The sequence below is a fragment of the Myotis nattereri genome, assembly GCF_964212035.1.
Source record: "Myotis nattereri genome assembly, chromosome: 17".
Lineage (NCBI taxonomy): Eukaryota > Metazoa > Chordata > Mammalia > Chiroptera > Vespertilionidae > Myotis > Myotis nattereri.
The window spans coordinates 41,879,269-41,902,334 of NC_138092.1; the positions used below are offsets into that span (position 1 = coordinate 41,879,269).

At 43.8% G+C, this 23,066-nt stretch overlaps 1 protein-coding gene across 2 annotated transcripts in view; it reads left to right on the plus strand.

The window, feature by feature from the left end:
* Window positions 1-3,816: 3,816 nt before the first annotated feature.
* Window positions 3,817-23,066, plus strand: part of ZFHX4 (zinc finger homeobox 4) — a gene marked incomplete at its 5' end in the record, with an annotated part of 160,974 nt that continues 141,724 nt past the window's right edge. The window contains 2 exons of one of the 2 annotated variants that reach the window (XM_081111535.1): window positions 3,817-6,430; window positions 7,287-7,789. In XM_081111535.1, the coding sequence (XP_080967661.1) occupies window positions 3,817-6,430; window positions 7,287-7,789 (3,117 nt within the window). The remainder of the gene's footprint in view (window positions 6,431-7,286; window positions 7,790-23,066) is intronic. The other variant, XM_081111536.1, reaches the window with a different exon arrangement.

Here is a 23,066-nt window from a genome sequence, read left to right on the forward strand (position 1 = left end):
AGGCGGAGGGGCCCTTGTCTCTTTTCCCAGCACTTTGCAGAGTGGCTAACTAGCATTCCTTTCCCATTATTCAGGCCTCCTCACCAGATCACGTTCTTTTTCATCATTTCACAAACACTGTCTCCCTGGACCGGAGAGGAAGGCTGGGACAATCTCAGTTAAAAAGCAGAGGTAACACTGGCCTCTCCAATTTGGGGTTCCAATAGGAATGCTGCTTCCTGAGTGCAGGGGGATTCTATTGTTCAGCAAGCACCCCTTTCATTAGCCAGCTCCTGGTAGGTGGGTTCGGTCATTTGGCAGAGCAGTGTTGAGGCCGCAGGACGAAAGCAAGGCAGAACGAGCTGTAGAAGTTCTTTCCTGCATATTGTCCATTAGTTCCAAAAAGGGGATTTACATGATCAAAGTCACCGATCTTGTGAATTACTGAGAATACCCCAAAAATGTGTACACATATTCTAAGCAGACCAGCGGGTACGTATTGTTCTGAATTTAGCATTGAAATTGTATTAGGTTTTTTTTTGGGGGGGAGGAGGGATTTCTTGAAGACTTCGGTGATTTTTAAAGATAGAATGTTTGGCAATAGAGAATAGTAATTGGTGGGGACCAAATAGAGACCAGCTTAAATGGTGAAGCAACCTTTATAGTGAGTTTACTTGTTACGCAGTCATTTTGGAATGAATTCTGTGGTTTAAGTTAAATGGCTGTCTTTGTGGTCTTTTTACTGGGACTTATAAAAGTTTAGTGTAAATTTCCTATATGGGTCACACTGATAAAAGAAAGGTCTTCTCTGACATCGATGACAGTGAAATCACTGGACATCATATTTAATATGTACAATATTGGTACATGTAGATGTAACTAATGTTTCAAGTGCACAAACTAAACTGATTCCATCAAAATATACAGGTAAACATTGCCATGGTCATAGTCAATAGCTACGAATTTAAAAATCAGGTAATATATTACTTACCATCAATTCAGATAGGTTTGTCATTGTTGCTTTTGGAATGAAATGTAAGTTTGATTGTATAGAAGACAGGATTTGACTTAGCTTCTGATTAATGTGTACCTTATTGAGAAGAAATTGATAGGCAATTTGGTGTAAAATGATGTGGGAATTTTGTAACAAAATCAATCCTACCATTTTGCTTTGACCTGTGATGGATTCTGTAGGGTAGTTTTCATAATTTTTTTTCACATGGCAACAATGTTGTCCCATTTTTGGAAGTTACTTCCGGTAAAATAAATAGGTTCTGATTCATATAGAGCAGTACTGAGATGCTACATTGCAGAGTCCATTCGGCATCTGGCCAAGATTATTCACTGCACGTCACAGACACCTATTCCAGGTGTCTTCATCACGCGTGTCATAATTCCAGCAAGCGCTCTTGTGGGCTGAGAGCTGTTGCAGGGTTATAAGCAAAGTAACTTAAATAATAATAAAAGCTCAGAAACTCCTTCACAAGCTATAAAGTGTTTGGGAGCTTTTCTTACTTTTGTGATTAAGGTGAATCTCCTTCCACGTAGCAGCCTAAACTATCTTTCATAGGAAAGAATAAACAACAATAACCCTGGGTCCTTTACATGCTAACCCAGGATCACTAACGGAGTGTGATCCACCACGGTGCTCCCACTCCAGATCTTAGCCCCTTCCTGCCTTCCTCGTCTCCTCCAGTCTAGCAGGGGGTTATGGTTTAGGCATTTTGGCTGCCTTTGGTGTGTATATACATTGTTTGTGCCGATTTGGTGAATGCAAAGGTAAACACTAACGTTTGTGGACTAATTAGAAAATTATTAGGTTTTCATGCTTATGGTTATCAGATTATTTCAGAGGGTTTTAAAAGCTGCAGGCATGCCATGAAGATAATTAACCTGCAGCTCATCGATGATTAAAATTACACACTAAGCTTTATGATGTTTGATTGGTGAGCAATTAGAATGTCATTTTAACCATGGCAGATACCAAAACGAATTTTGATTTCATTTCCAATCTCTGCAGATCTTTTGATGTATTCTACACTGATCACTTCCTCTCTGATTTAGCTGACAAGATTAAATTTGATTACAGTCAAGAGAGTATTAAGAAGTGATTCTTCATACTTAATATGCCAGTGACCTTCAATGAGGTCTTTCTTCCAGAAGAACTTTTCAAAAGGAATTTCTAAAATGCTTAGTAATATTGGTGAGCCCAGAGTTTTGTTTTCACGGCCTTCTGCCACTGTGAAGTCTGCAATAAATGCAGGGGCATCCAGGGTGAGACATTGCATGTCTATCCTACCCAATATGACAGGTAATGGAATATAGCAACGTCAAGATTTCTTATATCAAAAATTATCAGCGACCTTGAAAGTGTTGATACCTTTACATTAAGGGGCTAGTTGCCTCGAAGTTATGAGTCCCTCAGATTGTAAGATTTGAGAGAAAATTGCTTAGCTGCTTCATAAAATCGAGACCATGTCTGTGTCCTAGGCTGAAAATAAACACAAAAGTTTCAGCCCACTCAATGGTGTGTACAGTGCCATCATCCTGCAAACCCAGAGAGCTGCAGGACTCAGAAGCTTAAACTGTAATTGAGTTGCTATTACAGTAGCTGAGGTTTGTGGGCACACACACACAGGTGGGCACATACATACACGTATGTGGGCACACACGCACACACACGCATACACACTCACACACAGAAGGGCATGCATTGCTACCAATACATACTCAATTTTCCCCTGCTACCTGACCCTGCTGCCGGAACCTGAGATGGCTTTACGGAGGGTGCATCTTGCTCTCAACAAAGGGAGTTTATGGTCTAAGATGCCTGGCTGCAAAAAAAAAAAAAAAAAAAAAAAAAACACTGAAAAATTAAATCTAAAAAAATGATGGGAGGATTTTCATCAGTCGTGCTTGCGTATGATTTGTTAAGCCAGGGGAGATGCTGATTGAGGCAATAGTTGAGAGATGGGCAACTCACCAGGATTGATAACATCAAAATGGTATTTGAAATGGTGTTCATTACGTATTGCAGTGGGGGAAAAAAAAAAAAAGGAGTGAATGTGATCGTCCCCTAGGATGATAGGCCTGGCTGCAGTAAATATTAATTTCTGTTCTGCTGCCCATTGAGGTGACTGAAGTGTGGGGAAGAATTGTGATTGGTGCTTAATCAGGGCCAGCCAGATACCTGCTGAGAGCTTTTGCACAGGGAAGATTTGTAGTAAGCTGATTTACTGGCAAAATGAAAGCCAGAGCAGAGTGTGGTCGGTGCTGCCTAGGACTGTAATATTTCTCATTTTAAGGTTCCTTTATGGTTGGTCTCCCTTCCCTACTCATCCCCCCTGAGAAAGTAAAAGGTAAATATTAAAAAATTACAAGTTATTTGCATTGTTCTTTTTATTCCTGCCTTCGTAGGTGAAAGCCATTTCCGTGTCTGTCACGGACAAGGGGCTTTTAAAGCCTTTACGTCGATTATAGACATTTTCAGGAAAGGGGAATGAAAAAAGTACGGATCACTGATATGAATTTCAGATTTATGATGAATGCCCATGGCGACTTCAGAAACACCTAGGGTGTGGAGGCCCGGCTGTGATAGCTCTCCGCATGATTCTGCTCCATTTACACAAAGTCTGTGTGTGATAGATAGGTGCGCTGGTTTTAGCGACCCCCCCCCCCCCTCACCTTTGCAGATAGTCAAGTTTACAGCTGCCGTAAATTAGTGATGGGCTATTAGTGAGCGGTGTCATTATTTAATAAAAATGCCTTCTCTCACCTTATTTTTTACCCAGGTCCCTGACAGGCTGGATGAAATGAGATCCCCATGTAGCGATTGCCATGGAAACCTGTGACTCCCCTCCTATCTCAAGGCAGGAAAATGGGCAGAGCACGTCAAAGCTGTGCGCAGCGACACAACCGGATAATGAGGTGCCAGAGACAGGGGCAGGCATGGAGCCTGACAGGGAAAGCAGCTCCGCCGATGGCAACCTGAGCGCCCCGGAGCCGCGCGCCCAGGACGGCTCGCTGGGCCTGGGCCTGGGCCGGGGCCTGGGCGGCGAGCATGCGGCCGCGCAGGTGGCCGCGGCCAAGGAGATCCCCTGCCACGAATGCGCCGCCGCCTTCCCCAGTTTACAGAAGTACATGGAGCACCACTGCCCCAACGCCCGCCTGCCCGTCCTGCGGGACGACAACGAGAGCGAGGCCAGCGAGCTGGAGGACAGCGACGTGGAGAACCTCACGGGGGAGATCGTTTACCAGCCCGACGGCTCGGCCTACATCATCGAGGACTCCAAAGCGCGCGGGCCGGCCGCCCCGCCGGGGGCCCAGGGCCAGCTCTTCTCGGCGGCCCGGCTGCTGGACTCGCTGGCCGCGGCCGGGGACCAGGGCGAGCCGGCCGCCGCCGCCGCCGCCGCCGCCCCGCTGCCCTTCTACCCGCAGATCATCAACACGTTCCATATCGCTTCATCCCTCGGGAAACCATTGACAGCCGACCCGGCTTTCCCAAATACCTCAGCGCTCGCAGGCGTCGGGCCTGTGTTGCACAGCTTCCGTGTCTACGATCTCCGGCACAAGCGAGAGAAAGACTATCTCACCAGTGACGGCTCGGCCAAAAACTCCTGTGTGTCCAAAGATGTCCCCAGCAACGTGGACTTGTCCAAGTTCGATGGCTGCGTGAGCGACGGCAAGAGGAAGCCCGTGCTCATGTGCTTCCTGTGCAAGCTGTCCTTCGGCTACATCAGGTCCTTCGTCACCCACGCGGTGCACGACCACCGGATGACCCTCAACGACGAGGAGCAGAAGCTGCTCGCCAACAAGTGCGTCTCCGCCATCATACAGGGGATCGGCAAAGACAAAGAACCTCTCATCAGCTTTCTGGAACCAAAAAAATCCACTTCCGTGTATCCCCATTTTTCTACTACAAACCTCATGGGCCCCGACCCGACCTTCCGCGGCCTCTGGAGCGCCTTCCACGTGGAGAACGGCGACTCGCTGCCGGCCGGCTTCGCCTTCCTGAAAGGCGGCCCGGGCCTGGCGGCGGGGCCCGCGGAGCAGCCGCTGGGGGTCACCCCGATGCCAAAGGCGGACGTGAACCTGGGGGGGCTGTCTAGTCTCGTCGTGAACACCCCGATTACCTCTGTCTCCCTCAGCCACCCATCGTCGTCGGAGTCCAGCAAGATGTCCGAGGGCAAAGACCCAGAGAACAACTGTGAACGGCCCCAGGGGAGCCCCGCGGGGCCCCCGGGCGGCGAGTGCCCCGTCAAACGCGAGCCCCCCGAGGCGGGCGGCGACGAGGACGAGGAGGACGCCTACTCCAACGACCTGGACGACGAGGAAGGGTTAGGCGAACTCACCGATAGCATTGGGAGCAAAGATTTCCCTCTCTTAAACCAAAGCATTTCTCCTTTATCCTCCAGCGTGCTCAAATTCATCGACAAGGGCCCCCCGTCCTCCTCCGCGCTGGGCCCCGACGACCCGGAGAAGAAGAAGCCGGCGGCGGCCGTCCGGGCCCATCCCTACGGCCTCGGTGCCAAGGACTTGGCGGAAGCAGGTGCCAGCAAAGAGGGCGCCGCGGCCGCCCACCCCGGCGACCCGGGCCGGGGCGACGAGGACAGCGCGGCGCCCCCCCACCAGCACGGCTTCGCGCCCAGCGCGCCCGGCACCCCGGGGCCCGGAGGGGACGGCTCCCCGGGCAGCGGCATCGAGTGTCCCAAGTGCGACACGGTGTTGGGGTCCTCGCGGTCTCTGGGCGGCCACATGACCATGATGCACTCCAGGAACTCCTGCAAGACCCTCAAGTGTCCCAAGTGCAACTGGCACTACAAATACCAGCAGACCCTGGAGGCCCACATGAAGGAGAAGCACCCCGAGCCCGGCGGCTCGTGCGTGTACTGTAAGACCGGCCAGCCGCACCCCCGGCTCGCCCGGGGCGAGAGCTACACGTGCGGCTACAAGCCCTTCCGCTGCGAGGTGTGTAACTACTCGACCACGACCAAAGGCAACCTCAGCATCCACATGCAGTCGGACAAGCACCTGAACAACGTGCAGAACCTGCAGAACGGCAGCGGCGAGCAGGTGTTCGGCCACGCCGCGCCCGCCCCCAACGCCAGCCTCAGCGGCTGCGGGACGCCCTCCCCGTCCAAACCCAAGCAGAAACCCACCTGGCGCTGCGAGGTGTGTGACTACGAAACCAACGTGGCGAGGAACCTCCGGATTCACATGACCAGCGAAAAGCACATGCACAACATGATGCTCTTGCAGCAGAACATGAAGCAGATCCAGCATAACCTGCACCTGGGCCTGGCCCCGGCCGAGGCCGAGCTCTATCAGTACTACCTGGCCCAGAACATCGGCCTGACCGGGATGAAGCTGGAGAACCCGGCCGACCCCCAGCTGATGCTCAGCCCCTTCCCGCTGGACCCGGCCACGGCGGCCGCCCTGGCCCCCGGACTCGGTTAGTAGTTACTGCCTTTCTCCAGTCCCGTTAGCTCCGCATCACATGCTGAGTTGGTGGGATGCGCCCAGATGAAGTGGTGAGTGCAGACGCACCGGGGACATATCTCTCTCAGCTGATAATCAAACCACTTGGCTTCGCTTCAAACCTGAATTAACTCCATAGAGGAAGCCGTTAAGGGGTCCAGGGCAGCCTGAGAGGAGTTAGCCAACTTTGTCTTCATCCAGCAGCTCGATGAACAAGCGCGCATGCGCCCGAGTTGCCTGCCATTATTAGCTGTAACCCTTGCAAGGTTTATAGCTTTGATTTTGGCAGTTATTCCCTCAAATATCAAACTTGTGCTTCTAAAGGGTAGACCGTTATTTTTAATGAAACATTAGTGAAAACTATTTCCGTGTCTGTGATGGAAGGTAATTAAACTGCTAACAGTCACACCGTTACCTTATCCCGGGTATTTGGCAAGAGATTCCCGGCGCGCCTACAGTATTAGCCAGATCTCATCAGGCTACAGACAAATTGCGAAATAGCAATTAGTGCTTATGTAAGTTTATCTAGGCTCTTCCATCGCCAGCACGTGGCTGTTTGTTATGGTATCGATCACCTCCCTTGCCCTCGAAAATACAAATTTCAGAATGACATCATGCCCAGTAGGAGTAATTAAAGCTATCTGGTGAGGGCATTTAGAAGTTGAAAGGGATGATTGTAATTGATCCCGATTCAATCCTATTATAGCTTTTTATGGGTTTAAGCTCTAGAGAAAGCACATTCCCGGTCAAGACTTTTGTTTTACAGATTCCTTTGTGTGTGCTGTGTTTTCTAGTGTCTATTTTTCCTCTTAATTTTTTTCTTCCTGTAGTAAATAATGAGCTGCCGCCTGAAATCCGGCTTGCCAGTGGTCAGCTAATGGGTGATGACCTGTCCCTCCTTACTGCAGGAGAGCTGTCACCTTATATCAGTGACCCGACACTGAAGCTATTCCAGTGTGCTGTGTGCAACAAATTCACCTCCGACAGCCTGGAGGCCCTGAGCGTGCATGTGAGCAGCGAGCGCGCTCTCCCTGAAGAGGAGTGGCGGGCTGTAATTGGAGATATCTACCAGTGCAAGCTCTGTAACTACAACACGCAGCTCAAAGCCAACTTCCAGCTCCACTGCAAGACCGACAAACACATGCAGAAGTACCAGCTGGTGGCTCACATTAAAGAAGGAGGCAAAAGCAACGAGTGGAGGCTCAAGTGCATCGCCATTGGCAACCCCGTCCACCTGAAGTGCAATGCCTGCGACTACTACACCAACAGTGTGGATAAGTTACGCCTGCACACCACCAATCACAGGCACGAGGCGGCCCTGAAGCTCTACAAGGTAAGGCTGACATCCCTCTCCCTTGGCACAGGGGTGGGGAGGGAATTAACTGTTTCAGAGCTTGGAGCACAAGTCTGCAAGTTAAGACAAAAAAAAAAAAATAGCGGGGCAAGGGACACAGTGTCTGCTGAATGGTAATACATGTTACGTTGAAATCTAGCAACGGGAGAATTTATTTGAAAGATTGGCCATACGTCCCTGTTCTATCTATCACAGTGGCATGGATTGCTTTACTGGTTTCTCCCAAATAAAATAGCTTTTCTGAGTATTTTCATATGCAAAACAATGCTGTGTTTTGATTTTTTTTTTTTTTTTTTTTTTTTTTAAAGCATAGTGTACCACTCATGGCTAAGTGTGAATGGTTACAGGGAGCCAGGACAAAAATAGTGCTGCCTCGTGTCACCTTTTGTTTGGGGACAAGGTGACTCTGTGTGTGCATTTCTGCTTTTTCTTTTAAGTGCCTAGTAGTATTGTGTGAACGCACTCTCCCTTAGCATCAGCTGAAAGTCCTCTTAACACTGTTGTTGTTTTGCATGATTTTTCCCAGCTAGTAATGTTTTTATCCCCTCAGTGGATGTGGCAGGGATACAAATGTTCATTCAAAGGCCAATAATACTTTTATCTGATGCTGATGTAATGAATACAAGCAAGTGAGGAACACCATTGATTGCACAACTTGTCTTGACTTTTTGTGGAGCCTGATGACTGGTTAATTTGTTTGGGGCAGCTGGTGGACTGGTTTGGCTTGATTGTCTTGGTTCATGTAACACGTGGAACAGATTCATTTCTATGATGAATAACTGGGTAACTTATTAAGAACTTCTTTTGTCTAGAGGACATTAAAATTCAGAAAATATTGCAAACCATTTGTCATTGTAACAAGCTCTAAATATGATTACAAAATCCATTTTGCAAGTGTTATCTATTGATTTATACCAGAAATCAGGGGTAACTATACTATCAGGAGTCAACCAGTGATTGTAACACCTATGGCTTTTCTAATACTGCTTCAAACTATAAACACACAAGGAGCAGAACAGACTGTGGTCTAGAGCGCGTGCAGGAATTATTTATCTGGGTTGGCCTGGCACTGTTTGTTGAGGTTGTTTCTTGAAGTTCCAATTCTAGATTGATGAACGGAGCATAAAATCCGGAAGACGTGGTGGGAGAATTTGTAACATTGTTCCTGTGATGCTGGCGCTCCGCGGATCAATAATGAAAGCATTAGATTTGGGTTTGAGGGGAGTTCAGGCTTTGATGTAAGCTGGAAAGCTTCTAAGTTGATGGTATTGAAAATATAATCCAACGAATTAATTGTATTATAATTCATAGATTTTACAGCAATGGTTGACAACCGTTCAATTGTCAACTTTTTTTCCCCTGTTGCTACCTGACCTATTAAAACTTTTAGAATACCGAGGAGAGAAAAAAAAACCAAACAAACATTAAGTTTGTATAAATAATAGATCTCAACCCTGGGAGCTAGATAGAATATTCATGAACTGGGCTTATATTCACGCAGCCCCTCTAACACTTGAAATGAACATGTTGTAAAAAGAAGACATAAATGTACAAATTTTTCTGTTTTATTAATCTCGTGGGAAGCTCCAGAGAGGTAGAGCGGCATGGTTTATTGTATCCGGAAAGGTGATTTAATCTAATTGTTTGGTGATTATGTAGACATGTGTGTTTTAAGTTTTTCCATTCATTCCACGGGTGTGAATTGACATCCCTCACTGTCTGCAGAGCAATTTGCTGGGTGCCAGAGCTGGTCTGGAAGCTCCTTTGAAGGGAGAGTTGGATATTGTCATTGAATGGCTAACAACCCAAGGAGATAAACCCTTGTTTATAAAGAGGGCTTTCAAGCAGAGAGAACTTTCAGTGTCAGAACCAAAGGGTATATTTGTCCTCTTACCTTTAAAATGTTATGTCATATACAAAAATGTCCCCCAACTCTTCTTTATTTGCTTATCTCTTAAATACTCAAGTTCCCTAATACTGTAGTGTCTAAAGTGGTCAGCAACCAAACAAACACACTTTGAACAAACTTACCTTGAATTAAAAGAAGATTGAACAGAGAAATATTTGAGCTGTTGCAGTTTGATATGGGGCCATTGAACTATATTTTTTGCATCATCCTTCAAGGGGCATTCCTTATTTCTGGTAACTGCACAAGTCCTCCAGAATAGCAATGTGTTGAAGATGCCATTTCTAAAACGAGTTACAAAGACCAAAGACAGTGTGCATCAGATAGAGAGAGAGGCTTTTCAAGTGCAGTAATGGGGATTTCAGCAAGCTTGGTCAGCTTGTGTGAGCAAAATAGAATTGCTTCATAAGTAACATTAATTGCTTTTAAATGAGAAGCTAACAAATTGGCCAGGGCCTGGAAAAAAATGATGGTTTGTAATTTGGCTAAAATATTAAAATTAGGCTTAAAATAGTTTCTGAGTTAATGACTAGACAATAGTCTACGTAAAATTTATTTTCATTAAGAGCTTAATTTACATCATTCTGCTTCAGGAATTAGTTAGACTTTATGGGAAAGTGACAAGTAGCAGTTATAAGACAAATGCAGAGCTGTGAGAATTCAGCTTTTCTTGTTATTGTCAACATATTGATTGACAACACTTTAAACGTGGTCATGTGTCAGTTTGATTTGAATAGGCTACCTCTTGCTGTATTACCTAAAAGAAGTGTGTGTCCTCATTCCAGTTAAAGGAGGTTAAAGGTTAAAGGTTAAGGGTGAGCATAAAAGCATCATCTGCCTAGCTGCTTAACTTTAAACTGATCAATTTAATGAAAATCTGTTTTACAGATGTTGTTTTAATGTATTTGGCAGGATTTAGGCAGCTTTAACATTAGACGTATGCTAGTAAAAATTATTTCTTTATTTGACCAGAACAACACCTTTCCTTTTATGTTTAAGGTAGAAGGCTTGTGGGTTATGGTATTTTGGCAAAGAACCCAGAGGCAGAATGTGTTGATGATCTTTCCATATGGACTCAAAAAAAAAGAATACCTTCATGTCTATTGCTAACGATGGCTACAAAAACAAGCAAAGCTGTATTCATTTCTCTGGCAGTATTATTTTCCTGAGAACCTTTTTTTTTTTTTTTTTTTTTTCAAAAAGAAGTTTTTTAAAGAAAATCTTACTCATTTCTTCAAGCAAAAATTTCTGAAGTACTGTGTTGATTTCCCCCCAGAAATTTTCATGATGAAGCAAAATTGGCCTGGGAAATTAAAACAATAAAATGAAACTGCAGCTTGCTCTTAATCTTCTCTTAGTGTGTGAAAGTGTATTTAAAGTGAGGTTAGCACTAAATGCCTGGAGAGCTACAATCAGTGTTGCAAGGTAAAAAGGGGCTGTATCTGTGGCCATATCCATTTCTGTACTGCAAGAACAGTGTTTCTCAGCTAACCACTTTATTACAGCTGATCCTATTCCTCTAATTCCATGCCTTTGCATCGCAACTCTACAAATTTTTGTCAGTTGATATTTACACAGTCAGTCTTCAATAAGTATTTGTAGGATGAACAGTGGGCTAATGAATAAAGTGGAAAATGTTTTCAAGAAACCCCTTTAAAATGCATTGCAATTTGGTCTTCCCTTTAAAAGATCCCAAACTTTTTTTGAAAAAGTCCAATAAAAAAATATAATGAAAAACCATTTAGCAGTAGACATTCAAGGTGAGAAGGAACAAGTAAGACATGGGCGATATTTCCGATTTCCAGTTTCGCTTATTCTTGGCTCAGAATGGCCCAGAGGTTCCTGGCCAGCTGATTGCGAAACCCCCCCCTACCCCCCCGCCCCCCACCCCCTGCCCCACCCCGCCTCCTCTGCGGGACTCCCCACACCTGCACTGCCACTGCTCTTAGGATATGATATGTATTTGTAAGTGAGGTGTTCACAGCTTTACTGGTTCAAAGTCAAAAGCTGAATTGTCCTGGCTTTTTTTCCGGCCTGCATCTGCTAGAAGTGAAGCAGAATAGTCTGTCTGAATTCCATAATGCTGTTTTCATATTTGGGTTTCCAATTGGCTGAGAGCAGTCAATGAATCTCTTGTCTCCATGGTGAGCAGAGAAACACACGTGGGGCCGGGTCCTAGGTAACTTTCAGTGTAACATTCCCCCAAGGAACATTTTTGGAGTTTTCTCATTATCCATGTTACGGATGAAAGGATCCGGGTTAAGAACTAAAATCCAGGTGTGGGGGAGGGTCACAGCAAACACTGCAAGGAGCCACGCTGGCAAAAGTGTGTGGCAAGGAAATAAAAATGGAATAATTAACCTCACCTACCTTTTTCTTTTCTTTCCTTTTCTTCTTCTTCTTCTTCTTCTTTTTTTTTTTTTTTTTTTTTTTTTTTTTTTTTTTTTTTACTGGTAGGAAATAATAACCTGATGGGTTTGGAATTAACAAAGAATCACAAGGATTTTCGTTTCAATAGGCCAGAGTCCAACTTTGCAATTTAAAATCAAATACACCAGATATGTACCATTGCAATTATGGAACTGTCATTGTCCCAGTGTGATGGTAAAAGAGGTCAGGAGATTGTGTGGGATGCATTTGCATAAAAGTCATTGTGCCGGAGGAAATTGGAATGTGTGTGTGTATCTGAGAAACCAAAACAGGTTTTTCTCAAACCGATTCTGCTCATTTGTTTAGATGAAGAAAGCTGTTTTCAGAGATAAACAAAAGTTATTCTTTTCTGTTGCTAAAACGTAAACCTGAATGTGGAAAATTGTGCACTTTTTATATTAGTTTCAGATTTATGTTCCTTTCAAGGTTGAAATGCAGTGTGAAATTCAATTCCAGTTGCAGGATTTATTTAAAAAAGTAATCACAATTCAAGTTATTTTATTGTATTCTCATGTAAAAAACCAAGGCAGAGGTTGAGAAAACAGTTTCCATAATAGAACAACACATGCTTGCATAATACCGAGGACGAATAAATACACAGATCAAATACAGAGGAGCTGGTTAGCTGATAGCAACTAATAAATCACCCATGCTCTCAGCTCGCAGTGTCATTGGCCAGCCCTATCGACTACGTCTGCTTCTGTTTTTAAGCTTGACATTTGCTGAGGTGCAGCCACGTGTTCTGACACAGTGACTCCAGCACAAACAGGGACTTCTCACTGCATTTCCAGGGCAGGAAAGTCTGCATGATGAGCCCAATCCCTCTGTGGATTTCACTAGGAAAAAAATGACCCCAAATCTGTTTATCCAAATATATGATAGAGAGATAGAAAGATAGATAGACAAATAGACAGGCAGACAGATATAGAAAAAATGGATGGATGGATGGATAGCTAGATGATAGATAGAAGGATGGATGGATAGATAGATAGATAGATAGATGATAGATAAATAGATAGAGGTAGGTAGAAGGATAAATAGATAGATGATAGAGAGAGAGAGATAGCAATTCCTAGAAGGATTACTTTAGACCAGGCATTAGTAACTTTTTACACCCATATAAGAATAGAGAAAATGATACTCAGTGTGTGAAATTGCTAACACACCCAGACAAAAATCTACAGAGAGTAAAGTGTGTCATTGGAAGCCGCTTATTTTATTTTCAACGTGTCTTTCCCTACCCAGAGGGCAACTGTCCCTAGAGCACTACTGTGCTCTTCTCTGGTTTTCTGAGATCCTTACTACTTTATCCCTTCTCTCCAGGGAAGTACTCCCTGTTGCAAGATTACATGTCTAATTCCCCCAAGAAAACTAGCGCTCCTTTAATTAAGGGGAAAGAAGCCTTTTGATAAAAGCCACATAGCGCATCCAAAGGTGTAAGTGACTTTCAGGTCTTGCCCAGGGAGCATTTCATTTCAAAGGGGCTGCTTCCTCTGATGAATTCCTAGGTGTGTGGGGTGCAGTGATTATGTCAGGATGGGGTTTAGGGAGGGCAGTGCCCCATCTAAGAGCTTTCTGCGTTTCTCTCCTTTGGAACACACACAGGCAGACAGAAACACACACACACACACACACACACACACACACACACACACACACACGATTCCCCACTGCAGAAACGCAGTAAAAAATTGGCACTACCATTCCCTACACTTAGAGACCACATCACCTCGTACTTTACGATCTATGAGATGGATCCTGTCTAACTTGAGCTCATGCTATGGCCTGTGAAGTGTAGGTATGGTTTCACCAAAAGTGGTAAATGGCCTGTGGGTCACCCACCCCGAGGTCTTTTGGGTCATGTGGACCAAGGTGTTCTCTCATAATTAGCGTGTCCTCCCTGCGTGTGTCTTTGGCTTCAGTTTAATGGTCCCTGTCAGTGGAGCTTGTTGAAAATTGCTGAAATGTTCGAGTGGGTCCCGGGATGCCACGCGGGGATGCAGCCAGAGGCATATGTTAGCCAGGCCTCGTGCTGCTGAAAGGGTCTTGGCCTGGGGTGGAGGGAGGAGGAGCTGGCATGTGCATAATGACCGCGTTCTGCTTCCAGAACATCTGGCCTGCCCGCGTTCTACTGGAAATGCTTCCCCGGGTTTGCTGTGAGTCTGAGCCTGTGCTCGGGCTGAGTTCAATTAGACGTGGAGATTTGTTCATTATTCCGATAATTCAAGCCTTAGACAGCACTTTTCCCCAAATTATCAGTGTATTGCATGAAGGCTTATGATGATATGATTTATTCAAGAGAAGATCAACCACGGAGGCCCAGCCCCCACACCCCCCCAAGGAAAGGTCTTTATAGATTTGCAGCCTCGTTGGAGGGTGGTGTGGGTTATACGCACAAGGTCAAGGTTCTGCTTGCAGAATGCTCGAATGCTAGCCCAAGTTTTACTTCTAATGAACACAGGAACATTTATTGAGCACTTACTATGCCCCAGGTTTTAAAACGTTGCTTGTGTGGGTGCTGTGTCCCATTCAGGTGGTAGGATGTAAGCCAGGTTCTCTAAGACGCTGCTTCCTAACTCACCGCGCTTCCAATGTGGCAGGGACATGGATAGAATCAAAGGTTGAATCCATATACCAGCCATCAAAGCACCTGGGCCTTTTTCACCAGTGGTTGGTCTGTGCCAGGGCTGAGTGTGGCTGCCCTCTTAGGTCACCAGTAGATGTAGAACATTGTCACTTGTAGCTTACTATCACTACCCTCTTGCAAGGCAAGATGTTATGGATCCGTTATGGTGGGAATGTGAGGACAGCGTAGAGCTTTTCTATCAGTTGGAACATGTACATCATTTTTCATGCACAAGGATGATGCTACTGGTGCATTGCCTAGAAAATGAAGAAGAAAACCACTTAATTAAGAATGCAAAATGTGTCAGATTAAAACTTCAGTCATCCACCTTGTAGAACTGCTCATTTAGTTTGACACTTGGAGAATCTTTTATACATCCCGTTTATAATACTGTCAGTGAGAATTCTGCTTAAAGAACAATTTTTATAATGACCTGTGCTGGTATTATCCCTGATAATAAAAATTGTGTATGGCAACATTTGAATTTACTTGGTTTTGCCATCTTTACTAATGCTTTAGCTTTCTTATTTTAAGGAAAACTACTTTTGCGGGCTTGATTATAAAACTTACAGTATTGAATGTGTATATGTAAAAGTCTACTGTGACCATACTCTCAATAATTATTGATTCAGATTTTCCTAAAACTTTTCTTTTTTGGAAATATTAGGTAGCATAGAATGTACATTTCTCTCTCCTTGTTGCTTAAGGAATAAATGTTAGGGTTATATTTTCCCACTAAGCAATTTTTAAGGATTGGTGTAGAGGAAAGTCAGAGTTGAAGATTTCTTTGTGTCTGGATATCTGCTGATAAAATTAGTGCAATGCAGAGCTGAGGTGGAAAGAAATGAGCTATTGACAGGTTCAGCTGTATCACTTAACTCTGGTTTGGGAAGAAAGCTTTTAAACTTTTAAAATATAGATTTTTTTAAGGCTATGATTATGTGTCCTGTGTCAAGAAGAGCCTCATTGATAGTCAGAGTTGGCGACTGACTGACTATATATGATTTATGAGATAGCAACAAGAATCTTACCCAAAATATTCCTCCTCCTGGTGCCAGTCTGTCAACAGTGAAGGCATATTGGTAATTGACTTATCCATTTATCACCTTTTAAAATGCTGCTACTTTTTGAAGAGAGAACCTATAGTGACAGTCATAATAAGCTAAGCGTTCTGTGTGCGTTACATTCTTTCCTCTTCGAACGGTTATATGTTGTCATTCCCATTTGCACATATGAGGAACCAGATTCAGAGCCAAAGGCCTTGCTGAAGTCCTCATAGAGCCTGTGCTGGAGCCTGCCTGGCTCCCTTCTCACTCCACACCCCAGCCTGCATTCTGAGGCTCTGTAATGGAAACACTTTCTGTTGTACTTGAAGAAGGGAAGACCAGGGGGTGGGAAAGGAAGAGGAAGGCTGGGAGGTGCAGAGGCAGGCTTTTCCTCTAAGGCTGAATCATTCTGGGGCCTACTTTTATTCGTTCAAGTTAGCACATTCCCTTAAAGATGCCGCGGGTGCCATGCACCCTAAGAGCTGGCCTGACGGGTTTCCATCCATGACTGCCGCCCACTGGAATGATGAACTTAGACTTGTTGGACCGTCTACAAGCCGGAAGGAGAAACTGCTGATTAAAATTGTCACCTGCATATTTCCTGTCAGAACAGAATTCTTTCACCTGAAAGGAGCTTCCTTTCACCGGCATTTGGGGGCGCTTGGTTTATGAAATAGAAAGGACTAATAGAATATCACTTCTACACCGGAGCCTCGCTGCTTGCAGGTTAAGCACCTTCGGAAGCTGCATTCCTTCACGCAGGTCTCCAGGGTACTTCAGCAGTCATGTACTAAATGGTACCCCGCTGGCCTGAGGGCGGGAATGCGCCTCCCTCCGCATGTAACTTCCTCCACACACAACCCACGCATGGCCTGGTCTCTGCCCAGACCCGGAGCCTAGCTTCCCTTTTCCTGGCATCCTTATAATGACTAGAGGAAATACTAGTCAATTGGTAGTTACTAGAGAATTTAATAAAAATCTATTTTGTTGTGAATTCTTACTATTTAAATATTTTTATTGTTTTTAGAGAAGAAAGTAAGGGAAAGGGAGAGATGGAAACATCAGTGAGAGAGAAACAATGACCAGCTGCCTCCTGCACGCCCCTGACCAGGGATGGAGCCCGAAACCCGGGCATAACCCTGACTGAGAATCGAACCAGCAACCTTTCCGGCGCACACTGGACGATGCCTCACCAACTGAGCCACATCGGCGAGAGCTATTATTATCTTTTTACTTTTATCTTTCACTTTTACGTTGGGTCCCTTTAGGTGAAAGTTTCCAGAAATTTCCTACCGACCATATGTTTCTAACACACTGGCTTCCTCCCTCTTCTCAGAGTCTTGCTAACTTGTCCTGTGGAGAGCCCCAGATCTTGTTAGAACCATTTACATTGACTTCACTTCGAGATGTTTGGGCAAGTCTTGCCTTCCAGACGCTGGCTACCTGATCATGCAAAACATTGCCCATCGTTGCCACTGCTGCAATCGGCCACACTCATGAATGAAACGGGGTTTGATTGGGAAGTAAGAATAGTCTTACCTTTGAAATGACAGGAGTGTTCTCAGTAGAGAAGCTCCAAGCCCATCGCTGGCGTGTGTGAAGCGCGCAAGGACATTGTGATAATTATACTGTGCCGTGTCTTTCAAAGACTTTAAATCTTTCTAACCATCCGTTTGGCAGGCCTGAGAACAACACTCGCATGTGTCCCGAGGGCCTAAAATCATTCGTTGTTCCACTGTGGGAAATCAGGTAGCAAGTCTAATTGCCATAACCCCTGAAAGAGAGTCGGTTTACACGGTCTTTTCCTTAAACTCCACGTATAGTCAGCGCTTAGCGCCACGGGACAGAGGAGGCGACATCAGACCTGGGGGCCGGGGGAACGAATAATTCACATTTTTACACCAAATAAAGAGTGTTCTCTGAAATAAGAGGAACACGCCAAAGTGGGAATTCTGCGAACATCAGAATGTGTTTTCAGAAGTTGTTTTATCGGGTAAACTGATATTGGCCAATACTTTGGAAGGGAGCACACTCGCTCCTATTTACTGTGGGAGACGATCACAGCTTTTCTACGGAGGCTCCGCCCACGGTGCCTTTTGAGAAATAATTTGGCTAACAGCAAGTTCTGGTTTTTGTTTTGTGGTGTGTTTTTTTTCCCCGGTTTATTATCATTTTTATTAGCAGATTAAGTAATTAAAAAAACGCACTTGGATTTTTCCATGATGAGTGTTCCCTGAGAAGGGACTCTCTAGCCTCATAACCAAATTCCTTAAAATAGGTCCAAGAGGAAAACATAAATAGCTTTTTATTCCCAGAGAAATACAGTCTTTGGCTCTCTTAATTCTTTAAGAGAATTAAGGTGGGCTTTATGAATAATTATTTTGTTTTTAGAGTATTCATTCTTAACACAGATAGAATTAGCATCTTAAAGTCATAAATGCAAAACTGTCTTTCCAGTTGCTTAATTTTTTCAACATTTATCTAGATAATACGTTTCAAAAGAGACTCTCAGGTATAATATGTACTTATAAGTTCCTGTAGCATGTGCTAGTTCATTTTATTCCTTCTTGTAGAAATTGATAACTTATTGGAAAATCATTGATACAGAAGTACATTGAAATTTATGTTCTTTTTTTTAATGCATGCTAACACTTTTCCAAAAAGTGAACCATTTGATTATTTGTCGGGTGTAGAAGGATGTGGATCTATTCAGGTCCCATGTGTTAGTTGATTAAAAAAAAAAACAGAATGGCATCATTACAGTGATGTTTTCAGTACTGATCCAGGGAGACCTACCTATATTTATTTTGTTCCAATCCTGGAACAAATTGTGTGTGTGTGTGTGTGTGTGTGTGTGTGTGTGTGTGAGAGAGAGAGAGAGAGAGAGAGAGAGAGAGGGGGGGGGGAGAGGGAGAGGGAGAGAATATAGTATATAAAGACTTATTTTAAAAAATTGATGAAGATTATGAGTTAATCATTAATGCCACTCGTTTTGTTTTAAAGTAGATCACAGGACTCCCTTCCTGCACACTGTAAGTGTTCTCAGTCCCTAGAGATAATAAACCTTTGATGATGTTGTGCAAGACTCGTCAACAAGCACAGAAATCAGCTCTGAATGTACACATGACTAATCAAAGGTTCAGGGAACAGGATATGATTCAGGAAAACTGACAGGTTCTCCAAAAAGCAAATGGCCTCACTAATTGTGGGAGCACATTAAGTGTTCTTATTTTGTCCCTTGGCAGCTCCTTCTGCCTTTTTCTGTAAAGAATATTACACAGTTTTATCACTTTCCCATGGCTCCTTATTCATTTCCGCTTCACTCTGGCTACAATTTCAGTGAGAACATTAATAGTCCTAATATTTATTGAGCAGTTACTAGATGGCAGATAATCTAAGTTCTTTAAATATAATAACATTTAATTCTAAGAATATCCCTATGAGGTAGGTACTCTTATCATGCCCATTTTGAAGATGGGGAAACTAAGGCAATGAAAGCTTATTTAACTTCTTTATGGTCACATAGCTGGTAACAGTAGCAACTGAATCAGGAGTTGAACTTAGGTAGACTGGTTCCAGCAACCACAGTCTTAAAAGAGATACTGTCATAGTGACTGACGATACTGCATTGAGAAGGGAAGGGATACCTGGAAAGGAAGCTCTTCTGAGTGGCAGAAGGGGATAGAAATAAGAGTACAGTGGGGCCTTGCCTTACGAGTGTCCCGACTAACGAGTTTTTTGAGATACCAGCTGTCTCTCGGCCGATTTTTTGCATTGAGTTGATAGAGTAATTTGAGTTAACGAGCTCGGTCTCGGAATGAATTAAACTCGTAAGTCAAGGCCCCACTGTTATAACTATACTCATTGACCTTTGAAAAGCACAGGTATCCCCTGAGAGAGGAAGAAGGAAGGAATGATGAACCTCTGGCAGGGATAGTGAGGGCTACCAATTCGAGAAGTCATTGATAACAGTGTGTAGATTTTAGTTCTTTTTTTTTATGTCAGAATGTAAACCATTTATTTGGTTCATGCTATGTTCTTTGAAAAATACCTATGAACTGAATTTTCTGTATTTGTGGGAATGAAAAATTAGTATATTTTAAAACTTACATTTACTGACACATATTTTGCTCTATTAATACACAGATGTTTGTTTGTCCTCATTTGTCCACAATGCAACTGTGCTGGACCCCAGTGGTGAGTAGGACAGAAACAAAAGGGATATGAGGCAACCGTCCCCAGAAAGCTCACCAGTTTCTAAAGGAAAATATGTAATATTTTTTACTGGTGCTTTCTTTTCCCTTGTGAATTGTTCCTATTAACAGCTTTTCTGAATTCCAGAAGTTTGTAAGGATATTTTTAATACTTTATATAACACTTGCTTAAAAACATTTTTTTATTGATTTCAGAGAGGAAGGGAGAGGGGGAGAGAGATAGAAACATCAATGATGAGAGATAATCATTGAACAGCCGCCTCCTGCACACCTGCTATGGGGGATTGAGCCTGCAACCCGGGTATGTGCCCTGACCGGGAATCTTAACCTCCTGGTTCATAGGTTGGTGCTCAACCACTGAGCCACGTCAGCCAGGCTATATAACACTTTTAGCAATATTTACTTCTTGGTGACATCTAGAAAGTTAATATTTCGATTTCCTATAATATTTGGGGGGAAATTGGATTCCTGCCTTGAAAAACTTTGATAGAGTGTGGTTATTGTTTTCACACCAATGAAGATGTTCCATTGTTGAAAAATAATGCAAGTCACAGTATAATTTCAGCCTTCTCTCTTTGGCCTCCACCTTAGCACCTATGTGATGTTGGCAAGCTCGATTTGCACATTTTCGTAACGAAAATGACATGAATAAACTGAAATGTTACTTGGTGCTTTTTTTTTGGCTATTCAGAAGCAGTTTTTCTTTTTGTAGGTATAAAACATAAACATACTTATTTCTACTCTATGATTGCATTACTCAGTGGTAAAATAGTCTGAATGTTTCATCTGCAGCTATTGCAGCCATCATCCTATTTTCTTCAAACAATTATGCACATTCCTTGATGCTTTCCATTTCTAGAGACTTACCCATCTTCACAAAGACTTTGGACAGGGGTCGGGTGAGGTCAGGGGGGCGGGCTTCCAGCGTTCCCACTGTTGGAACGTAACGTAGTGTAATTTCTTCTTTCTGTTGTGCTATGAAAAACTTTCAAGGGGAAATTATGCAAGAAAACATGATAAGCTCCCTATTATCTCAGGCTGAAAGAGTCTGGAGCCACTTCCTTGAGTCGGAGACACAGTGATCTCAAAGGCTGACCGCCTAGTTCAGCACTTATGTCTTTGAACATTGAGGAGCCTAATAAGCATTGACAGGTGGGTATCACATTTGCTATCCTCCCAGTATGAATATGTTGGGGGCGGAGTGCGGTAGGAGGGTGTAGGTGATGTCTCAGAGAAAGGCAGAGAAAGCTATGCCCATCTGTCTCCCCCTATCTCTCCAACTCAGGAAAAGTTTGAAAGAGTTTGGCACTTTTTGTTTTAAAGTGGCCAGTGGCCTTTGTCACTCCTAATGTGGTTTTTGGCAAGCATTTCGGTGCCTCAGTTAATCTATTAGTACTCAGAAGGGAGGAAGGCGGGGGCGGGGGGTGGGGAGGGCACTCCACGGAGTTCGGTAGATCTTAATAAGTTACAACAATAGCTTTGAAAAGGTATTCTGAAAGTTTTCTTCTGTTTGAAAAATATTACTGGAGTTTTGTTGGCACATCTACTTGGCGGGTGTTGCTTTTCATATATAGAAGTAACTCTGCTTTTCTTATTGTTGGGTAGGCTCGCTCCTTTTTAAATTGTGGAGGTGCGCTTGGTTACGCTCTTATGTCTAGGACTATCATGCCTGAAAAGCCCTTCCTAACTTTATGTCCCCAATTGGAATTGGCTTTGAAGAGGAATGTAGCTATCCCCATCAACGTGAAAAGGGGTAAAGACAGCTCATAGAAAATAACTGTTTGCGTATCCTTTCATGTGTCTCAACTTCAATACCCATTCTTTCTTAGAAGTTTGCCCACAGAAAAGGAATTGGGTATTACACTTTGAAATTCCAGTTTTCAAGTCTGCCAAGTGTGAATTTGCAAATGAGTAGTAGTCCGTGCAGCTCACAGCTGAAGAATGAACGTTCAAAGCTTCTGTGTCTGGCATTAATTGTACTCTGGCCTGTAGGCTGCTCCCACAATTTTTTCATCTGTGAAATGGGTTCTGGTTTGCATTATGATTAGAAAATGAGCTTTAATTTAACTGACTTTGAGATGTGGTTTGAATGTGATCACTCCTGTGGTTCTACAAGCTGAATATATTCTGAGTTTACCAAGTATCTCATCTTAAATTGCTGATGTAGCTACACATATATCAGGTTGCTGGTTTTCTGTTCATTTTGTTTAATTTGCAAATATATGTTTGTGTAGTTTTCTTATAAACAGGAAGCAGGGTAATCATCAAACAGAGAAATACCTGCCCTGCATCTCTTAATCTCTTGTGCTTTATTTACTTACTTGACTAATCATTTCACTTATTTATTCATTGAGAGCCCAGGCTGCTAGGCCCTGTGCGAGGGAATAACGATATAGCAGCAAATAAGTCAGACACTGGCCTTGTGCCAGTAGATCCTATAGTTTTAGTGGAAGAGACAAGCATTGAACATGTAATCACAAATTAGGCAAACAACTAGTTATTTGCTATTGTAAACAAAGAATGACAGCAGTTTTTTTCAAAATTCTGGAGCATGTGCTTGTGCCTTTAGAACAGAGGTCTTTGTATAAATCCAAGTCTTCCTCTCATCTCTGAAGAAAGTAAAGAATTTGAATGAGACCCTGTTTGGAGGTATTGAGACATGTTGCTGGGGCTGAGCTGCATTGACTTTGCTAGATAGCAGCTGTCATGGAGAAAAGGCATTTGCCACTGAGATTTTACCAGAATGTTAGCACTTTCAAACTTTTTGGAGCCATGAAGTGGTTGTGGGAAAAGACACCCTAGACGTGGCTGTATGTCCAGGTCAGAGATTTATACAGAAGATAGTACGGCAGGCTGGAGGAGATGAAGCTGACCAGTAGGCTCCCTGTTGGAACTTGTAGAACATGCTGATTCCACGGGCACAGCCTCCAGGGGTGCATTCAGGACTGCTTACATGTAGAGATGATCCCAACAGTCAGCCGGGTGGGGATCACTGGCCTGGAAGATTCTGAAGGTCACTGTAGATCTCAGTACT